The 22,032-nt window shown below is 35.4% G+C and overlaps 1 protein-coding gene across 2 annotated transcripts; it reads left to right on the top strand.

Annotated features, from left to right (window-relative positions):
• Positions 1-878: 878 nt before the first annotated feature.
• On the top strand, positions 879-18,892 carry LOC114412051. 2 transcript variants are annotated; one of them, XM_028375819.1, is made up of 28 exons: positions 879-1,032; positions 1,185-1,395; positions 1,540-1,631; positions 1,778-1,894; positions 2,175-2,321; positions 2,484-2,864; positions 2,949-3,103; positions 3,495-3,616; positions 3,698-3,789; positions 3,880-4,123; positions 4,584-4,641; positions 11,890-12,038; positions 12,151-12,221; positions 12,316-12,486; positions 13,085-13,156; positions 13,319-13,420; positions 13,494-13,583; positions 14,327-14,402; positions 14,475-14,568; positions 14,661-14,730; positions 14,844-15,023; positions 16,889-17,011; positions 17,104-17,187; positions 17,259-17,443; positions 17,541-17,679; positions 17,767-17,826; positions 18,172-18,276; positions 18,380-18,892. In XM_028375819.1, the coding sequence occupies exons 1-28, from the start codon at positions 946-948 to the stop codon at positions 18,491-18,493; spliced, it is 3,591 nt and encodes a 1,196-aa protein (XP_028231620.1). In that variant the 5' UTR covers positions 879-945; the 3' UTR covers positions 18,494-18,892. The 2 variants fall into 2 exon arrangements, with proteins under 2 accessions (XP_028231620.1, XP_028231619.1); XM_028375818.1 differs by having other exon boundaries at positions 2,484-3,103.
• Positions 18,893-22,032: the final 3,140 nt, after the last annotated feature.

Here is a 22,032-nt window from a genome sequence, read left to right as displayed (position 1 = left end):
ATAATAATAAAAGACAAATAAAAGTTTCATGGAAATCACGCCAACTAGTAAAGGTACAAATTTCTATCGAATTAATTTCGTATTTTTTTATTATAAAAAAGCGTATTATAATCACAATGACGAACACTGCACGTACTTGCCTAAACTGCACAACCATCAAATGCCAAAATACTAACTTTACATACATGTTTGATTAATTTGGGTAGTTTAAAAATTGGTTTTGAGATTGAGAATTAATTTTAAATATATTTTTAAATATTTGATTTTATATTAAAGAAGAATTTAAAATTAATTATGAATTTATAATTGAATTTAAGTTAAAATATTTTTAAATAATTTATACGTTAAATTAAAAATTTTATAATATTTTTATTTTTAATTTAATTTTATAATAAAAATATCTAAATATAAATGATATTATTTTTAAAATAAATTTTAATAAAAAATAAAATTAATTTTGTCCAAAGACACATATCGCGAGAGACACACCATTTAAAAGAGTAAATAATAATAATAATAATAATAATAATAATAATAATAATAATAATAAGGTAAAATTATATTTTTGTGTTCCTTCTAATTTCAGATTTTGTCTCTTATTAAAATTATGAATCAATTTTATGCTCGTATTTAATTAAACCATAAAACATATAATTGGACATTATAAAGGAATTATCCAAATATACATGCAATCAAAATGAATATGGCAAATGTCAATCATCTTTTATAATAATCAAAGTCCAATTGTGAGAGCTGAGAATTAACATGACTTGATTTGATTAAATAGGAAATAAAACGGGATCAAATTTGTAATTTTAACTAATAATAATAATAATAATCATAACAAAGTTATTACAAGGTACTGTTATTTCGTTAAATCATTGATATCCCCTCCTCCTTAAGAGGAGAAAAGGAAGTAACAGAAGGGAGAAGAACAAACGGAGCATGGTTTCGACGAGACGCAGTGGATCTGTCTCTGCCAAAAGATCTTCCTCCTCGGAAGATAAACCTCCTTCGCCGAAGCGCCAAAAGGTTCTTCTTCCTCTTCCCTTTCCCCTTTCCCTTCTTATTTTCGATTCACTTTGTTCCGAGCGTTTCGGTTTCGGAGATTTCCGGCGTCGGAGCCGTCACTTAGCGTCTCTTTCTGCGATTGACGCGTTTCGATTTGTTCCGATTTTTTTAAGGTCGACAATGGCGGTTCGTCGGAGAAACCGGTGCCGACGCCGGCGGAAAATTCCAAGGACTTATCTACTCCGGAGCCCGTGCTTGATCCCGGAGAATGTGGCTCCGGCGAAGCTCAGATCGCCGGCGCGGTTGCCGACGATGGAGTGAGCTCCGGCAAGGGTGACGCTACGCCGGCTGTGCCTGTCACGGCGCCGATTGCTGATGCCGCATGTAAGCACTCTGATCTTTTTTTCTTCAAATATGTTCGTTTTTTGTTGTTGTATTTTTTATTTTTTTAGTTTCGGTATCGCTACTTGTGTTGTGAATTTGATTCGGACAATTTTTTTTTATACTTTTGTGTCGTTTACTTTGCAGGTCCGTCGTTCTCTTCGTGGATTAATTATCAGAAACAAAATCCGAATATCGAAGGTGCGCCGTGGTGCAGGTTCTTGTCGCAGTCTGCACAGGTAAATTCGTTCGAGTGAAGTGAATCAGAAAAGTGGCGATTGTAGTAGTCACTGTTCACACTTTTGAGTGTCAACTCCACGTGAAGCGCGTGGTGTTTTTGTTTAATTCACAACTTTTTAACTTGGAATTTGTGTTACTGCTGCAGAATCCTAATGTTGCTATTTGCACACCCAATTTCACGATTGGTTCTAATAGAGGTTGCAACTTTCCACTGAATGATCAAACTATAAGTGGGAATTTATGCAGGATCAAACATACACAGGTACATTTTAAGACTATATAAGTTTACTTCATGAAACTTTGGATCATGGATTAGATTCTGGGTGGTTAGGCTCTTTTTTTATGATCAAAAGTATGCACTTGGTAGTGGATCATTTTACCCAGTTTCTACTATGCAAAGTTTTTCATATACAGTAATCACTATAAAAGCTTTTCTGGAATTGTGTTCTTGGATGGCTTTTTCTGGTCTTTTGTTTTTAGTTGGTGAATACGGTACGATATGCATATGCAGTTTGATTACTGTTGTTTCTGGAAATGATCAGGGCGATGGGAGTGCTGTAGCTGTGCTAGAAAGTATGGGTAGCAAAGGATCTGTGCTAGTAAATGGGACGCATGTCAAGAGGAATACCAGCTGTGTACTTACCTCGGGTGATGAAGTGGTTTTTGGTGTGCTTGGAAATCATTCTTATGTATCCTTTTCATTTGTTCAGTTGAATGTTCTTTTTTCTTTTTCAAATGAGAAGTATCAGTTATAGAATTTGTCAATTATCATCTGCTTCATTTTTCTCAAGGTGTTTTATTTTAAACGTATATTTATGTGGGTTATTTTTCTTAATTAAGTTTTAACTTAGATTTTCCAGCAACTAAATACCGAGGTTGCTGTTAGGGGTGCAGAAGCTCAAAGTGGTATTGGGAAATTTCTGCCACTTGAAAGGAGAAGTGGAGACCCCTCAGCTGTGGATGGGGCCTCTATTTTGGCTTCTCTTTCCAACAGACAGGACCTTACAAGATGGAAATCTCCATCTCAGACCTCCAGTAAACCTCACCAGGGTACCGATGTCTCTAGTCGTACTGTTCATCATAATTGTACAGAAACTGAGCTTGATGGCTCAGAATCAACTCCAAATGTGCGGAGTGATAAAGCAGCAGATGTTCAAACAAGTGATAATAATTCAACAATGGATTGCAATCCAGATGCTGGTGCAGAGGCAGGCAATGCTAAAATCTATGGGGTGAATGATTTCCTAAGGCCTTTCTTAAGGAACTTAGCACGACCTAGTTGTAAACTGAAATTGAGCAAAAGTATCTGTAAACAGGTATTGGAAGAAAGAAATGGGACACTGGATATGCAGGCTGCATCGACTTTGGGTACATCTGTGCGCTGTGCAGTGTTTAAAGAAGATGTAAATGCTGCGATACTGGATGGAAAAGAAATAGATGTTTCTTTTGACAACTTCCCTTACTATTTAAGGTATACTTTTCTTCTGTTTTATATCTACTATGATGTTGCATAAAAGTCCCCAAAAATACATTTCATCTGGCAACCTATCTTTTTAATAATTGAATCTATCCCATGTGTCAGTCATTGGTGCTGCTTTTATAAATGATGATTTCAAATTTGTTATTAGCTTTCACTTTTCATGTTGCTTTCTTGAAATATCAATGTATTTAGTATGTTAGGAACCTAGGACATAATTTTTGACATTTAATTTAAATTATTTACTTAGGTTCCTTTGATTTTTTTAATTTTAAATGATATTAAGACTATTCTTTATGTGACTTGAAGTTATTCTTGATACTCTTTTATTTAATGGACTTTTAATTTGTTCTTTATTTATGTTTGTATTCATGTCTTTTTGTAGTGAGAATACAAAAAATGTCCTGGTGGCTGCTTGCTTTATGCACCTCATGCATAAAGAACATGAAAAGTTTACTGCAGATCTTACAACCATAAACCCTCGTATTCTACTCTCTGGACCTGCAGGTGTGTGAGTATTATATTACTGCTTTCCGTCTTTTTCTGTAAGTATTTGTTCCCTTAATTGCCAATTTTGTCTGGTTGCAGGGTCTGAAATATATCAGGAGATGTTGGTAAAAGCACTTGCAAAATACTTTGGAGCTAAGCTGCTCATATTTGATAGTCATTTGCTTTTGGGTGTAAGATAAGACTTCCTTTATGGACTGATTTCTTGAAGTATTTTTTGCTTAAAACTCTGACAAGAATCTTCATTTGCTGTGTTATGATAGGGTTTATCTTCCAAGGAAGCTGAGCTACTCAAAGATGGACTTAATGCTGAAAAATCCTTCCGCTGCACTAAACTAAGTCCTACAGAAGACATGGCTAGGATCATGGATCCATTAGCTAGCGAAACAGAGACACCTAGCCCTTCAAATGCACCTACATCATATGGCTTTGAGTCTCAACCTAAGTTGGAAACCGATAACACGCCATCCACCTCTGGGACAGCTAAAAGTTGCTCATTCAAATTAGGTGTGTGCTCTTCTAGATTTCTTCCCCTTTGCTTTGGTTTTACATCAAGCGTGGCTTGTGGTCCGGTGTTCACGTGTTGGGCATGTATATAACACGTGTGCTTAATATAAGTTAATTTTTTTCAGCCACCAGGACACGTCCATTTAGAATATGTGAAATAAATAAATACCATGCAGAGGTTGAGCCAGTTTTTAACTTTTAAGCCAATTTTAATAATAAAAAAGGAAATGAGATGGGTGCTTTTGTCATATATCAATTTCATTTGCTTTTCATTTCATTTTGGTACAGATGACATATATCTAGAGTTCTAGATATCGTAAATCTTGAAACTTATTCCTATTTATGATATTATGAATCTTAATTTTTAAATTTTAAATATTTGCATCATCATATTGTGTCAGAGCATGTGCTTTGTACTTTCAGCTGAAGCTGTTTGTATTTTCTATATATAATCATTCAGGTGATAGGGTGAAATTTAGCTGTTCATCTTCTTGTGGCGTATATCAGACATCTCCAAGGTATGGATTTGTTAAAACCTTTTCTGAATAGTTTGTTTTTCTCATTGATACACATTGCTTTATACTTTATTTTGCATGTCAGATGAACTATAGAGCCCTAGTTATCATGAATACCTACCTACCTATGCAGGCCCAACTTTTTATGTAAGACAAGTAGTGTAATGAATGGACCTTTATATGTCAAAACCGAAGCATAACTGTACATTATGACATGGCAATTTCTATTTAATTGAAAATGTAATGATTATACCACTTTTGGGAGATTTGAACAAGAATGAGAGAGGAGAATTACTTTATGGTGATTGCACTGGGGTACAAAAATTGAAACTACTATAGATCCTTTAGTTGTTAAGTTAGGGATGGTGCTACAAGCTGATAACTGCCTATTTCACATTTTCTTTCTGTGTATATCTCTTGCTCTCCTGTTCTTCGCATTCTAGGTTGCAACTTAAACCCATGTTTGGGTGAAAATGTGGTGGGAAAGAAGCAAAAAATTGGGCAACTCGGTGCACGAGGCCCCACATAAGGGGATTTGGGGAGGGAAGGTGTACATAGCCTTACCCCTGAAAGTGGAATGGCTACTTTCAGGATTTGAACCCATGACCTCTGATGGGAAATAAAATTGGTATGATGAAAATAAGGTATTAGAAATTAACTGTCTTATCTTGTTTGGACCTCATACAAATGAAACAAGGAACAAGAAAGTGGAGATAAAAAGTATTGTATTTTCACAATCTGCTAATTTTTCTTAAGCAACTTCGTTATTTTTTTTCACTTCAGTTTCCAAGTCTGCTAGTCTTTTCTATTTCATTCGGCCATATTCTCTGTTGTTTTCTGAACCATTTAATGTAACTTCCATCCCTAATTTCCATTGGTCTCTTAACATTTCTTCATTTTCACCAACTCTAAACCCTAGTTTACAATTGCGCATTGTTGTAATAGCATAGTAGCTGTTTCAGTGAATTATGGCAATGTGGCTAGAGGCTGCTACACTCAGTGGTTTTATATTGTGCCTGTCAAGTTGTGATTCACAGCCAAAATCGCTTCTATTCTCATCCTTATTACATCGTGGAAGGTAAAGCCCCATTTTTGTCTGATTTTTTCAACCCTAATTCTCGTATTTTCGTCATTTCCCCAACATTTTCAAAAAATCAAAAGCCTTCCTTTGTTTGTCTCCAACCGTTATTCAGGTTTGAAGCATGCCTTTGTTCATCTTGTCTGAGTCCAACTTCGGAGCTCTAACCCACTGATTTCCTGTGGCATCTCATTCTCCAGCCACTTCTGGCTTTCTCTGGCACCCTCTGGTCTCCAGGCTCCAGTGTCCCCTGCTTCTTGATCTCAATGATACCATCTCTAATCTGTCTGCTGTTCACACTTCTGTTGCAGATTGTAGGTCTCTCACCTTTTTTATTCACCCTCTGTGCTACTGCTCAATCTCTCACAGTTCTGTTTTTTAAGACTTACTTTTCAATCATGAATTATAAATATGCCTTTATTTTTGGATAATTTTATTTTTAAGCACTTATATGTGATAGGACTCAATCTGATATCCAGAAGTAATAAAACAGTAAAATAACAATTTTAAGATGAAAATGGGAGATATTATTGATGTAAATCAAGTTAGAGTTCAAATGGGATCTAACTTGTGAATTACAATGGATGGACAATGGAAATGAAAAATGCAGAAAACAGGCTAAGCATTTCGAGCTGCTTAGAAAACTCCCATGCAGTTTCTAACTGAATCCATACATGCCCCCCACTACTGATTATTCCCTCAGCATATAACGTTACAGCCCTCCTTTCTCTCTCTGCCACCTGTCCCATCACACATTCCCCACTAAGTTAGTTACTCCTCTAGTGGGATGATCCCCTACACTTCCCTTACCATGTTTCCTCGTGTATACTATCTGTTGCTTATCAATTCCCCCGCCTTCAAAACTCTTCTTGCCCTCAAGAAGAAATCCAGGAAATTCTGATCTGAGCTTTTCCACTGGCTCCCAGGAATTTTCAAAGTCTGGAAGGTCTTTCCATTTCACCAAGACTTCCACTACTCCCTGTTCATTCTTCCTTGTGTCTAAAGCTTCCTCTGGCTCAGGCTCTAATTGCCAGTTTTCATTCATGCAAGCTGGTAAGGGCTGAGGCTCAACATTAGGTGCTAGAGCTTTCTTCAACAATGAAGCATGAAACACTGGATGGACTCTGCTGTCAGCTGGCAACTTCAATTTATATGCTACTTCACCTATCTTTTGCTCTACTTCATAAGGGCCATAGTATCTTGGGCTCAATTTTTGATTGAACCTGTTTGCTAGTTTCTTCAACTTGTAAGGTTGAATTTTCAGATATACCATGTCACCGATCTGATAAACAACCTCCCTTCTGTGCTTATTAGCTTGAGTTCTCATAACATCTTGTGCCCTCAATAGTTGTTCCTGCATTTCCTTTAACATCGCATTCCTCTCAGCTGTGAGTTTGTTAACCTCTTCCACTGCAGATAGACTGACATCACCCTTGACTAGCATAGGTGGCTCTCTCCCGTATAGTGCCTCAAATGGAGTAGTTTTGAGTGAAGCATGGTAGTTGGTATTGTACCAATATTCTGCCCAGGCTAACCACTTAGGCCACTGCTTTGGTTGCCTTCCAGTTAAACACCTCAAGTAAGTTTCCACGCACCTATTCACCACCTCCGTTTGTCCATCAGACTGAGGGTGATATGCACTACTATACTTCAATTTAGTGCCTGCCTGCTTAAACAATTCTGACCAGAAATTACTAAGAAAGACCTTGTCCCTGTCAGAAACTATGGAAGTAGGAAATCCATGTAATCTGACTATTTCTTTAATGAATAAACTAGCTATATCCTTAGCTGTGTAAGGGTGACTAACAGGTAAAAAATGAGCATATTTAGTTAACCTGTCCACCACCACCATAATGGTATCAGTACCTTGCACCTTAGGTAGCCCACCTATGAAATCCATTGAGATGTCAGCCCATATTTGTTTAGGGATTGGCAGGGGTTGGAGTAACCCTCCAGGTTTCAATGTCTGGTACTTATTCTGCTGACACACCTCACAGGCCTGTACATACTCCTTGATCTGCTTTCTCATGCCTTCCCAATAGACTAATCCAGAAATTTTTTTATAAGTTTTGAGGTACCCAGAATGACCTCCCACAGCAGTAGCATGGAATTCATGTAACAACCAAGCAATTCTGGGTGAATTCTTGGGAATCACTACTCTTCCTTCATGATACAACCTCCCTCCCTTCAACTGGTACCCTGGGTGACTGAGAGGATCACCAACTAAGGCTTGCACCAGAACCTTCAGCTTCTCATCATTCTGCACTTCATCTTCCAGACCCTCCCATACTTCACATTGCACAGTGGTGATAGTGGCATAAGTCATTTGTCTTGACAATGCATCAGCTGCATTGTTCTCCTTTCCGGGTTTGTACTTAACTTCAAAATCATACCCTATTAATTTAGCAATCCACTTTTGTTGATCTTCCCCCATGACTCTTTGCTCAGTGAGAAATTTCAAGCTTTTCTGGTCTGTATGCACTTGAAAATGTCTCCCTAACAAATATGGCCTCCATTTCTGAATGGCTATGACAATTGCCATTAATTCTCTCTCATAAACAGATTTACCTTGAGCCCTGTCAGATAAGGTTTGGCTCATGTATGTCACTGGTCTTCCTTCTTGCATAAGTACTGCACCTATACCCTTCCCTGAAGCATCAGTTTCTATCACAAACTCCTTGTCAAAATCTGGCATAGCTAGCACAGGAACAGTAGTCATTGCTTGTTTCAATTGGTCAAATGCTTGTTGAGCTTCATCATTCCACAAGAAACTATCCTTCTTCAGTAACTGGGTGAGTGGCCACGCTATTTTACTGTAATTCTTTACAAATTTCCTGTAGTACCCAGTCAATCCTAAGAATCCTCTCAAGCCCTTGAGTTCCTTAGGGTGTGGCCATTTGAGCATGTCTTCTATCTTCTTGGGGTCAGCTGACACCCCCTTATCAGATATCAGATGGCCAAGATATTCCACTTCCTTCTGGGCAAAGGAACACTTCTTCTTGTTAGCATATAACTGATTCCTTCTCAACACTTGCAGTATTTCCCTCAAATGCAACTTGTGTTCTTCTTCACTCTTGCTGTAAATAAGGATGTCATCAAAAAATACCAACACAAACCTCCTCAGATATGGTCTCAACACTTCATTCATTAGAGCCTGGAATGTTGAAGGAGCATTAGTTAAGCCAAATGGCATAACTAAGTACTCATAATGGCCCTCATGGGTCCTGAAGGCAGTTTTAGCAATATCTTCCTCCTTCATTCTAATTTGATGATAGCCAGATTTCAAATCAAGTTTGGGAAAAATAACTGAGCCCCCTAATTCATCTAATAATTCATCAATTACTGGTATAGGGAATTTGTTGGGAATTGTCACCTTGTTGAGAGCTCTGTAGTCAGTGCAGAATCTCCATCCTCCATCCTTCTTTTTAACCAATAAAACTGGACTTGAATAAGGACTGGTACTGTGCCTTATTATTCCAGCTTGCATCATTTCCTTCACAATCTTCTCAATCTCATTTTTCTGATAATAGGGATATCTATAAGGCCTGATATTAGGAATGACAGCCCCAGGTTTGAGCATTATAGGATGATCATGCTCTCTGATGGGTGGTAAACCTGTTGGCATGTCAAAAACTGCTGCAAATTCTCCCAGTATCTGCTGCCACTGATTGAACCCTTCTGCTTCCCTTACTTCTTCCAACTCTGCCTCCATAGACTGTATGTAAAAGCCTACCCCTGCATCAGCTAGAGCCTTCATCATAGCCTTCCAAGATGATTGCCTATTACACATAGTTGGGTCACCTTGAATGCTATACTTCTTCCCTTCAGCCTCCCACCTTAGGCACAAATTTCCAAAATTAGCTTCAATATTGCCTAAGCTAGCCAACCAATCCATTCCTAGCACCATCTCTGACCCTCCTAACTCCATCAAGAAGAAATGTTGTTTGAATTCCACACCTTGAATTTGGAACTGCAGGTCTTCACATACCCCCTGATTTCTTACCTTTTCACCATTGCCTACTTCAATGACATAACTAGGTGTCTCTGTCAGTTCTAATCCCAATTCCTCCACTAACTTTGAAGCTATAAAATTACTGGTAGCTCCAGAGTCAATCAAGGTAAGTACCTGCCTCTCCTTAATGGTCACCCAGACTTTAAATGATTTATTAGAAGTGAAACCTTCCTTGCTTTGTAATGACAATTGCAAGGTTTTCAACTCCCCAACAGCATCTGTTTCACTGTCTACCTTCTCTATCTCCTCTTCCATCTCTTCTTCCTCACTACCTCCTTCACACAGCCTCAAGCTCATATGTTTGAACTTGCAGATGTGCTCTCTATTCCACTTGTCCCCACATTTAAAACACAGTCCCTTCTTACTTCTCTCCTCTAACTCTGCAGGATTCAGTCTCCTACCTCTCACACCTTCCACCCCTTTTCCTTCCACCTTCTCACTTACTCCACTTACTTTAAGTATTTCCCTTCTGTCCTTACCAAAATCACCAGGATTTCGAAACTTGGACCCTCCACCTTTATCCTTCCATTCTGTTCTATCTCTCCCAGTAATTCCCCTCCTCCTCAGAGCTTCATTTTTTTCTTCTAGTAACAATGCACGATCCATCATGTCAGCAAGATCATGATAGTCATACAACTTCATCTCTGCCTGCAACTCCTCCTTCAATCCATTGAGGAAAATGCTATCAAGCATTCCCCTCTCCTCCCTTCTCAATGGGGCTACCAACATCTCAAATTTTTCTCTATACTCCATGACGGTGCTATCTTGTTTCAGACTCAATAAAGGTCCTAAGGGATTGTGGAGTATTCCCGGTTGAAACCTTCGAATCACTGCCTCCTTAAACTCTTCCCAACTCCTCAATGGTGTTTGATCCTCCCACCATTGGAACCAATTCAACGCTCTGTCCTCCATCGCAATCATCACTGCATCCACCTTATCATGTTCACGTACTTCATTCAGCCTGAAGTACCGTTCAACACGAACTAACCACCCGTAAGCATCATCACCCTTAAAAACAGGGATCTCCAACTTCCTTCTCCCGCCAAAATACCTCCGTTCGTTACCACCACCGTGCCGTCGTGGTCGGAAACGTGATCCATGTGATAACGTGCTACTATCACTCCCGTCGTCGTCATTGTTACGTGGATCTCCCCGACCTAGAGGTCTTCCCTGTCTCCGGCGAGGTCTCTCGTTCTGTTCCCGCAGCAGTTGACGGATTTCTACCACCGTCGCTTCCACGTTTCCCAATCGCTCTTCCATCGTATCGATTCTGTTCTCCATGATGTGTCTCGTAACCACCATCCACCGTTTAGATCGAAACCGAGGCTCTTGATACCAAATTGATAGGACTCAATCTGATATCCAGAAGTAATAAAACAGTAAAATAACAATTTTAAGATGAAAATGGGAGATATTATTGATGTAAATCAAGTTAGAGTTCAAATGGGATCTAACTTGTGAATTACAATGGATGGACAATGGAAATGAAAAATGCAGAAAACAGGCTAAGCATTTCGAGCTGCTTAGAAAACTCCCATGCAGTTTCTAACTGAATCCATACATGCCCCCCACTACTGATTATTCCCTCAGCATATAACGTTACAGCCCTCCTTTCTCTCTCTGCCACCTGTCCCATCACACATTCCCCACTAAGTTAGTTACTCCTCTAGTGGGATGATCCCCTACACTTCCCTTACCATGTTTCCTCGTGTATACTATCTGTTGCTTATCAATATGTGTATAGTTGATTGGCCAAGTTCTCTTCGGAAGCTATGTTTTTGTTAAGTGAGCAGTAATGTTTGTGTTAATTTCGTATTAGGAAGTTATGTTCTATGGTGTGACAGTCATAGTGTTTTATACATGTGCTGTGACAGACCTGAAGGAGGAATTTAAGGTATCAGATTGTTGCTTGTTTTGAAAGAGGAAACGTGTTAGGGGTAAACCATGTAGTGATATATTCTTCTTCAAGTCTTGAACCAGGTTATCTTAGTAAAAATATAACGATTTCTTTGGTATAGTGGCCATCCTTCTATATGTTGTCCCACTACAGCATTTTTGGGACTAGCTGCACTGCATTGCTGTCTGGGTTGATAACTATGCTCAAGTGTTAATGTTTTTTTTTTTTTTAAATTATAATTTTGATTAGCGGTTTCATATATAGGGGACCGTCTAATGGAAGTCGGGGGAAGGTTGTCTTACTATTTGATGATAATCCCTTGTCTAAAATTGGTGTGAGATTTGATAAACCCATACCTGATGGAGTTGATCTTGGTGGTGCCTGTGAGGGAGGTCAAGGATTTTTCTGCAATGGTAATGTGTTACTTCTCTAATACAACTTTTATATTTTTAGATATTCTATATTATTATATTTTGATCTATATATCTTTTATAGTCTTGTATCTTACTATTTTTCTGTTTCCAGTCACCGATCTTCGTTTGGAAAGCAGTGCTGTAGAAGAACTGGACAAATTACTTATTCATTCATTGTTTGAGGTTGCCATTTACCCTACCATGTAGTCTAAGAATGTTCTGTAATCATTTTGGCTTCAATCTTACAATTAGATTTATACTCTGTTTTTTTCCCCAGGTTGTTTTTAGTGAGAGTAGAAGTGCACCATTCATTTTGTTCATGAAAGATGCTGAGAAGTCTATTGTAGGAAATGGAGATTCACATTCATTTAAAAGTAAGCTTGAAAATCTTCCGGATAATGTGGTCGTAATAGGTTCACACACACAAAATGACAGTCGCAAGGAAAAGGTATTGTATTTTGGGTTAAATTAATCTGTAGTTTGTAGGACCCTATATTGTGATTTTCAATTAGGTCTCTGCTTTTATTGTTTGTAAATATCTCCCAGTAAAGTGTTGTGCTGGTTCCAGCTACAAAATACTGCTATTTCTAGCATTATCACGGCTGCTATTCTAAACTGTGGTACTATTCAAGTTCTGTAGCACCCAGGAGCCACTCGGCCGTGTGGTCCTGCTATACCATTGCTTTTTGGTGCAATTGACAAGTATAGATTACTTGTTGCCATGCATATAAAGGCATTAGAAGCTTTGAATCTCAACAGTCTATTGCAAGATACCCTGGAAATCTTTGTATGATATCATTTGGTTTATTGGCATGAACTTTTGTTGAAAGAATAAATTAATCAGTCTCCAAAGAACTGTTTTTTAGTAGTTGTGGGCTTTCTGTATCCTTTTGCTCTGCATTAGTTGTGAATGATTTATGCTTTAGTGCTATAAGATACAATCTGAAATATTCTATATATTTGATTGATTGAATTTCCTTCCCATCACTGGTCTAAATTTCTCCATAAGTGATTATTTATTGATATATGACTATTGTTCCCTGCAGTCACATCCTGGTGGTTTGCTTTTTACAAAATTTGGTAGCAATCAGACTGCCCTTCTTGACTTGGCTTTCCCAGTAATGACTAAATCTCCTTTTCACTTTTATTACTTCTATTTGAAACAGAGAAACAGGAATTGCTGACATATGTTTGTTCACGTATTATGCTTACATGCAACCTATATTATTTCTTTCAAGCTATCTGAGTAAATAAACCTTATCTCTCTTCAATCTTTTCAGGATAGTTTTGGACGATTGCATGACAGGGGGAAGGAAGTCCCGAAACAAAATAGAACTTTGACCAAGCTTTTCCCAAATAAAATTACAATTCACATGCCACAGGTATATACAGGGGAATATTTGCCATGAATTTTGCTCTCCTTATACAGTATTCATAATATATTTCCTGGTATAGGATGAGGCTCTTCTAGCATCTTGGAAGCAGCAACTGGATCGAGATGTTGAGACTCTCAAAATCAAAGGAAATTTACATCACCTGCGCACAGTGAGTGCCTTGTGTTTGCTTGTAAATTTAATTCATTCAGATTAAAAGGCATGTTTTATGGTAACATCTACATATTTCTTGCAAAAACAGCGTTGGAGGCTATATAGTACCTGACTTAATATGTTATTCCATTGTGGTACTAAGTAATTCAAAGTATGATTTATATATGAATAGATGGGATACCAGTTAAACAGTCAATGCAAGTTATGCTTTCCCATGGAAGATGGTGTTCTTGTATCAGTTGTGGAAGGATGTTTGGGAGGGTCTGGGAATTTTATTTTTTCTAAGGGCTTTACCTTTGTCTATATCATCTCTCATTCTCTCTTCCATCTTTGATAATTTGCCCATTCTAAGTTTTATTTCAAGGATGACATTTTGCTTTGAATTTTCATTTTTGGTTTAAATTTAAGAAAATGAGAAGCGAGTTAGAATCCCTTCTGGTCTTTATTTGATTATGTAATTGCAAATCTATATAGGAGAATTTAGACCGTTGATTTATTTGGTTTGTTTTGATATAAATCCTCCAATATATTTCTAACTACTAATTTGATGAGGTTCATTCTTATGATTCAGATTCAGTTGAAAGCCAATCCCTTGAGTCAATTATTTTTTTGGATAATGGTGCATAATAGGGTTATGTGACAGATGTAGAACTGTGTAGTGACGTAAAACTTGATGTTTTACATTTGCTGTTGAGGTGTTTAAATTTACTGTAATTACAGACTAGCTAATTTTATTTATAGGTTTTGGGACGTTGTGGAATGGAATGTGAAGGACTTGAGACCTTGTGCATTAAGGATCAGACACTTACAAATGAAAGTATGTTCGAAGCATTAAGTGCTTTAGGATCTCTCTAGAATCTCTCTCCTATATCATTTTTGCTACATGCAGATGCAGAGAAGATAATTGGTTGGGCTTTAAGCCACCACCTCATGCAGAATTCAGAAGCTAAGCCTGATTCAAAGCTTGCATTGTCCTGTGAGAGGTAATTGCTAGCTTACACTGCTTGTTATTTGAAATACTATATGTACTTAAATTGTAATTTTACAATGGTGATATTATATGGTATTCCTCCAGCATTCAGTATGGAATTGGGATCTTGCAGTCTATCCAGAATGAGTCTAAGAGCCTGAAGAAATCTCTTAAGGTGATTGTTTGTGCCCTTTTGCTACTTACATGTGATTCCAGCTTTGCTTATTACAAGTTATTCTGTCGGGAGAGTTCATAAACACTGTATTCTAAATCATTTTGCTTGCTCAGGATGTTGTGACAGAAAATGAATTTGAAAAGAGGCTTTTGGCTGATGTTATTCCACCTAGTGACATCGATGTTACTTTTGATGATATTGGAGCTCTTGAAAAGGTCAAGGATACATTGAAGGAGTTGGTGATGCTTCCTTTACAGAGGCCTGAACTTTTTTGCAAGGGGCAATTAACCAAGGTTTCATTTCCTTTACTTGTGTTTGGATTAGGAATTTCGGGAATTTGAAATGCCTAGAATTTAAATTGCTTTGATTTTAATTTCCTTCATTTTTCAAATGCTTTGTTCGGATAAATCAATTCAAATTTCTTTAATTTTAAATTCTTTGTTTGGATAGGGCAAAATCTCAATTTTATATTTTAAATAGATGAAATTTTAATACTAAACTTTATAGAAAACAAACACAATCTAATTTTGAAATATTAATTAAAAAATATTTTTCAATTTTTAATAATTTAAAAATAAAAAATATTGATAATTTTAACTAGGGTTGTTTTTCCTGACCACAACAAGTGATGTTTTTAAACCGACATTAACTAAGACTATTTTTCGGTCGATATCAAATAAGGTTTTTTTGTTAAAGTATGCCGGGAATATTTGTGAGCTGACATTAGTCGGGGCTATTTTTCGGCTAACGTTGGTTGAGTCTAATTTTTAGCTGATGTTAGCTAGATTTTTTTACCAATGTCGGCTAGGGTTTGTTTGACCAACACCGGCTAAGGGTCTTTTCGAACGACATTGACCAAGGTTATTTTTAGCCAACGTCAGCCTAAAAAATCCTAGCAGGTGTTGACAAAAAAATCTATCCAATATCGGCTAAAAAATAGCTTGGTCGATGCTGACCAATAGAACCTATCCAATGTCGGCCGAAAAATATCATTGGTCAACGTTGACCGAAAAATCCCTAGTCAAAGTTGGCTAAAAAATAGTCCTGACCAATATCGGACAAAAAACCCTACCCAACATCGGTTATAAAATAGCCTTGGCTGATGTTGGCTAAAAATCATTGGTCAACATCAATTGAAAAAACCTGAATGACAACGGTCAAAAAAATCCTTGACCAACGTCAGCAAAAAATTCCCATGATTGACGCCAGTGAGAAAATAACCCTAACCAACATCATCTAAAAAAAAAAATCTTAGCCGATATCGACAAAAAATAACTTTGGTTGACATAAAAAAAAATTCTAACCGAAAAACCTCAACCAACGTCAATGAAAAACAACTTATATCGATGTCGGCCGTAAAAATTTTGGTCACCCGTAGTTGCTAGTGTTGAGCGAGAAAGGGTCGCGAGTAAGAACGTGAGTTAGAGTGAGCATCTCTGAAAATAGAATTTCAAATTTTATATTTTTTGAGAGAATTTGAAATCCTACTGTTTTAGTCAATCAAAATGATTCATAAAAATACCAAAAATTAAATCTCCTTTCAAATATTTTATCCAATCAAGCTATTTTATTATGAATCATTTTAAATTCCTTGAAAAAATGAATTTCCCTGCTGAATTGCTCCATCCAAACATACTGTTAGAGATTGAAATTTGTTTTTATTGTTTAACAGATTTTTTTGCTTATGCTCTTTATGTTGGTTGACTATTTGTTGATTTGATAGATCGATTGATTTTGTGACGCTTTTAATGTGCTTTAATGTTTTAGTGCCCTTGCTTTGTCCCCACTCTAAGAGAGGAAAAAGAAGGAAGTGGAATCTGCTGACCACTTTTAACTATGTTTGATTGGCCTAGACATCTAGGATTTGTTGCATTTATATCTGATATTGGCATCTGCACTCTGCTGGATATGCAATTCATTTGTTGTCTGAAATTTTCCATGGAATGTAAAAGCTGAAATCTTCTGTGATAGGCAATTGATTTTGGGAAAGTGTTTTTTTTTGGAGAGAATTTGGATCTTTATATCCATAATCATTAAAATAATTTCTGTGGTATACAACAATTAATAAATCTAATATAATTTTGATGACCATCTAACTTGCTCTTTATCAAAATATTATCCATTCTGTTATCTCAACTTTGAATTACCTTTTGTGCAGCCGTGCAAAGGAATCCTATTATTTGGTCCCCCTGGAACTGGTAAAACAATGCTCGCAAAGGCAATAGCTACTGAAGCTGGTGCAAACTTCATCAACATTTCTATGTCAAGTATTACCTCTAAGGTTAAATTTGTCCCTCTCCAAGTGTATATTGATCTCACCTTTATTAGTTTGCTGTGCATATCAACTCATGTTCTTGCCCCTCTTTGCTTCAGTGGTTTGGGGAGGGTGAGAAATATGTGAAAGCTGTTTTCTCTCTGGCGAGTAAAATTTCACCTAGTGTTATATTTGTTGATGAGGTAAGCCTTTTAACTTAAGGGTATTGTTTTGTATTGATTCATTGGATGTAACTTTACTAGCTTTGTTTCAGGTTGACAGCATGTTGGGTCGTAGGGAAAACCCAGGAGAGCATGAGGCCATGCGAAAGATGAAAAATGAATTCATGGTGAATTGGGATGGCTTACGCACGAAGGAAACAGAGCGAGTTCTTGTGCTGGCAGCCACTAACAGGCCTTTTGACCTTGACGAGGCTGTCATAAGGAGGATGCCAAGAAGGTGAATATATTCAACTGTGCTTCAATTCCCCTTCCTATTATTTTGTAAGGGGGAGGCCCAACATAAGTAAATTTTTTGTAATTATTGTCTTTGGCAGATTGATGGTAAATTTGCCAGATGCTCCTAATAGAGCGAAAATATTGAAAGTTATCCTGGCAAAAGAGGAATTGTCTCCTGATGTTGATTTAGATGCAGTAGCAAGTATGACTGATGGATATTCCGGAAGTGATCTTAAGGTTGCTGGTGTTCTTTTTCCTGTTACCTTATTCTTTGAAATTAATGTTACTATTATTCAATATTTGATGCTTGCCCTTATACTGCAGAATTTGTGTGTAACTGCAGCACATCGGCCTATTAAAGAGATATTAGAAAAGGAAAAAAAGGTATGTCTCTTCTTTATGTTAGTGTTATGCTTGGTATCCATGGGTTTGTCACTGCTTTTGATGGTAAGTTATAGTTGGGTTGCATGCATAAATCTTTCCATAAAGTCTACATGCTATTTGCATGTGTTGAAAATTACGCTCTAAACTTATGACCTTGGTTGAGACAAAGCAACAATAGACTTGGAGAGTTCTCTATTTCTTGATGATCTTAGATTTTGAACTCATTTCTGATTAAGTTGTTAGCCAGTAATTTTAATGAAGGGGAATTATTGTATCCTTTACAAAATATATGGGTTTATGATTAAAAGGAGCTAATGTATGCTTAATGTGTTTGATGCATGACAGGAACGTGCTGCTGCTCTAGCAGAAGGCCAACCAGCTCCAGCATTATGCAGCAGTGGGGACGTTAGATCTTTAAACATGGAAGACTTTAAATATGCTCATCAGCAGGTATGAAATGAAATTTCATTTAAGCAAAGCCCTCTCCAGTCCTTTGAGCTCTCCGACTTTTCGTTTTTAGTAATATGTTACTTCGTACATTATATTGAATCAGGTATGTGCAAGTGTTTCTTCTGAATCAGTAAATATGACTGAGCTTTTACAATGGAATGAATTATATGGAGAAGGGGGTTCAGGAGTAAAGAAAGCACTCAGCTATTTCATGTGAGAGTTTTTCTATTGCTGACATGTCCCCCCTCCCCTGCAGCCTCCATCTCCTGAAGCCTGCACATTTGTAGTTTTGCTAATGTTTATCGCTTCCAAGGGTTTGCTGTTGAGCCATTTCGTTTCTAAAATGAAATATAGGTTTTTATTTATAGTTACTTTTATTACATTTGGGATGATGGGTTTTGAAAGGAGTTAAGGAGTGGAGCCTTCAAAAATTTTGGTCTGTTCTGCTGCTTTTGTTTTGTTCATCATCCCAAAAGGACGCCCTTTTATTTTTATTTCAAGTTATAAAAGTTCTACTAGATGAAAAGATAAAGTAGTCAGGTGATCCTGTGCATATATTTGTTGTCTCTTTCTGGAATAATAAGCATTTAGATCCTTTTTATATCTGTTTTTATCACTTTCATGTACATCTCATATGTTGGAGCCCTCTTTTAATTGATTCCTGCGGGGATACTAGCCACCAAATTCCACTCTGGAGTTGGATAGCGTTAATGTGAACGCCTAGTAAGGAGGCATGTTCTTGTGTTGATTATTTTAAATTATGGGCATATTTAGAAAATTGTAAAAGTCAATAGGTAAGGACTTTTATGGTCAATTTTGATTTTTTTTCCCCAAGAAATTGAATTTATCTTTTAAAATGAATTGGTGATAATATCACGCGTTACAGACAATAATACACTTACCGAGAGGGAAAAAAATTGTCATTTCCATAAATCAGTTAGATTTCTTTGGTCATCAAATTACGATACTCATGACTTGTGCTCTAACTTGGAAGAGGGTAGAAAATAGTGAAATTAGTCCGAATAAGCATTTATTCAGTTTTACTCACTAGTTGTATAGACTGATTTGTTTCCCCTTATATGTAAAATGTATCAAGTGGTCTAGCTTGCTCCGTTAGTTGGTTGAGTAATGTGTATGGGTTATTGAAATCTGAGCTTGATTCCTATCAATAAAAAAGAATACAGAATACTCGTTCAACCTTGAGTTAGAAGAAAGTATTGGATTAATAACTTTCAATACTCTCTGGAAATATGGTAAAGGGACGACATCCCCAATCTTACCAAATGAGATTATTATTATTATTATTATTATAAATTGTCAAATGAGATGTTACTAGCAAGTTGGGGAAATTAGTAAAGGTCCTATTTAAATGATTACCGTACTTATTTAAATTAAAATACCTTCAATTTTTAAAGTGTTTTTTAAGGATTTTATATAAGAATCAATAAATAATAATTTTCTTATTTTTTCATAAAAAAAGTTATGAAGTTTCTTACTATACCTTATATTTTTATCAACACAAAGTTTGGTATGTCATTAAAAAAAGGAAAGATTATTGTACATGACCTTTTGTTGCTAGTTTTGAAGAAGACCGAATCAAAAACAAGCAGGGGTGGACCCAAACTTCAATGTTTGGGGGGTAAACTGTGAAAATTATGATTCATATGTATATCAAATTTTATATTTCATACATGTTCTAAAATACTAATTATAGCGATAATTTATTATAATATTAAAAAATATTTAATTTATTGTAACAAAATAAACTAAACATTTTTTAAAGACCTAAGATTACAAAATTCAATCACTAACATGTTATAAAGAATTTTCATAAATTTATAATAAAATTAGTGTTTAGATTAATACAGTTTTAAGATAATTAGAAGAATAATAATGTGATATCAAGACAATTGTCAGTGCCTTGGAATTTTGACATATTTCTAGTACAACTTATATTTGATTTGTTTCTCAAGATTTATTCAGCAATGTGTTTGGATTCATATATTAACAATGTCCAAATAAACAAAGACAAGAGAAAAGAAAGAAAAAATATATACAAAAGAGTGATTGGAAAGAGGAGATATTTGTTAATATGTCTTAAACCTCAATTTGTCATATCTTATATAGTGTTTTAATTAAGTTTATCCTATTGCAAATGTTAATAAATAACATTTAGTTATCAAATTATTTATAATCAAATTCATATAAAGAGAACGAAAATAAAGTCTTGTAAATGTAATTATTTGTAGTCTTTAAAATAGCAATAATAGATGATATAAAAAAGTACTATTGAAAAGAAAAATAAATAGTATTTGAGTATTCTGTCTAAAAAGAAAAACACAATAAATATTACAAAAGAGAAATAGATTATTTATCTAATTATACCAAAAAATATTATTTATGTAAAAAGATAAAATATTTTATCTTCACAATAAATGATAAATAAAAATGTCATCATCTTCACAATACAAACTATAAAAAGAGAATGATATATTTAATAAAAATATTAAAAATCAAAAGAAATGATATTTTAATTGCATATCTTCTAACCCCAAAATAAAAACAATCAATATAATAACAAATATATATTTTATATGACAACCTTGATGAAGACAAAAAAAAAGTCAAAGACTTTTTGTATAAGACTTTCGGCTCTTATATGAGTCCGACTTAAGAGTTTAAAATGAGTGTTGAAAATAAAAACTAGGTTTTCCAATAGTAAAAGTAAAAAAAATTAAAACTAATTTTAAAAATTTATAATTGAAAGAAAAAGTTATTCAAGCAAAAATCTCGTGTTTGAGCGGTGTTTCATTGCAATGAATTGATTTAGATTTTTAAGAAGGTGTTTGATTTAGTTGTTTTTTATTTTTATTTTTACTCAAAATAAATGGTGATGGAAATGTGTTTCGTTAAATTTTTGTTTTCATTTTCATTTCAGGAAAAATATTTTCTTAAACGAACCAAAAATTGGAAACAATAAAATCCCGTTTGTAGTGTTTTCAATTGAAACCAGAACCTCATTTTAGATAAAATGAAAACGCGAGCACAAAGAATATAATTTTAAGTAAATCTAAAAATATATTTCTCTTTGAAAATGCATTTTTAGTATTTTTATTTCTTAAAAACAAAAAATAAAACGTAAAACAAAACATGTTTTCAAAATTCTAATTTTTTGAAAATAAAAATAATTTTCAAAAAATAAAAACAAAAAATAAAAATGTAAACCAAATACATCCTAATAAATCCAAGGAATTGATTTTCCATTGAAGGAATCAAGTCTCAATTGGCAATGGCTAATGTGAAATTTTAATTAAAAATTGGATCAAATATTTTTGTCATCTTTAATTAAATAAATTCTTCATTAATTGAAAATTATTAAAATAAAATAAATATTCATTTATCATATCTTACAAAGTCTAGATTTCATGCATCTAAATTAAAACCATCCATTTAGTACACCATTTTACAAATCTAACTCTCTAGCCCTCCTTGTTACTTGTAGTTGGATTGTTTAAAATATGATATGTGCAGTGTGCAGTTTTAGTTTCTAGAATATTTTACAAAACACGTTGCAGGCATTTAGCAGGTCACAACAAAAAAAACACATAATATTTTTATTTTTTATGTTAAGGATAATTAGGTATAAAAAAATAATTTCTTCTGTTTTATTCATTATTTAAACATGATAATTTTTTTTGGTTTCATTCCATTCTATTTCTTTTCATCAATTCAAAGATGGCCTAATGTATTTATTCC

Source organism: Glycine soja, chromosome 5, assembly GCF_004193775.1.
Source record: "Glycine soja cultivar W05 chromosome 5, ASM419377v2, whole genome shotgun sequence".
In the NCBI taxonomy this organism is placed as follows: Eukaryota; Viridiplantae; Streptophyta; class Magnoliopsida; order Fabales; family Fabaceae; genus Glycine; species Glycine soja.
Note: the sequence above shows the minus strand (reverse complement) of the source record. Positions and strands in the feature narration are given on the sequence as shown.

Coding starts and splice junctions, on each gene's coding strand:
- LOC114412051 (XM_028375818.1), top strand. CDS start 946: ATGGTTTCGACGAGACGCAGTGGATCTGTCTCTGCCAAAAGATCTTCC. Junction 2,322..2,483: donor TGCTTGGAAATCATTCTTAT/GTATCCTTTTCA, acceptor GTTTTAACTTAG/ATTTTCCAGCAACTAAATAC. Junction 18,277..18,379: donor TTAAATATGCTCATCAGCAG/GTATGAAATGAA, acceptor ATATTGAATCAG/GTATGTGCAAGTGTTTCTTC.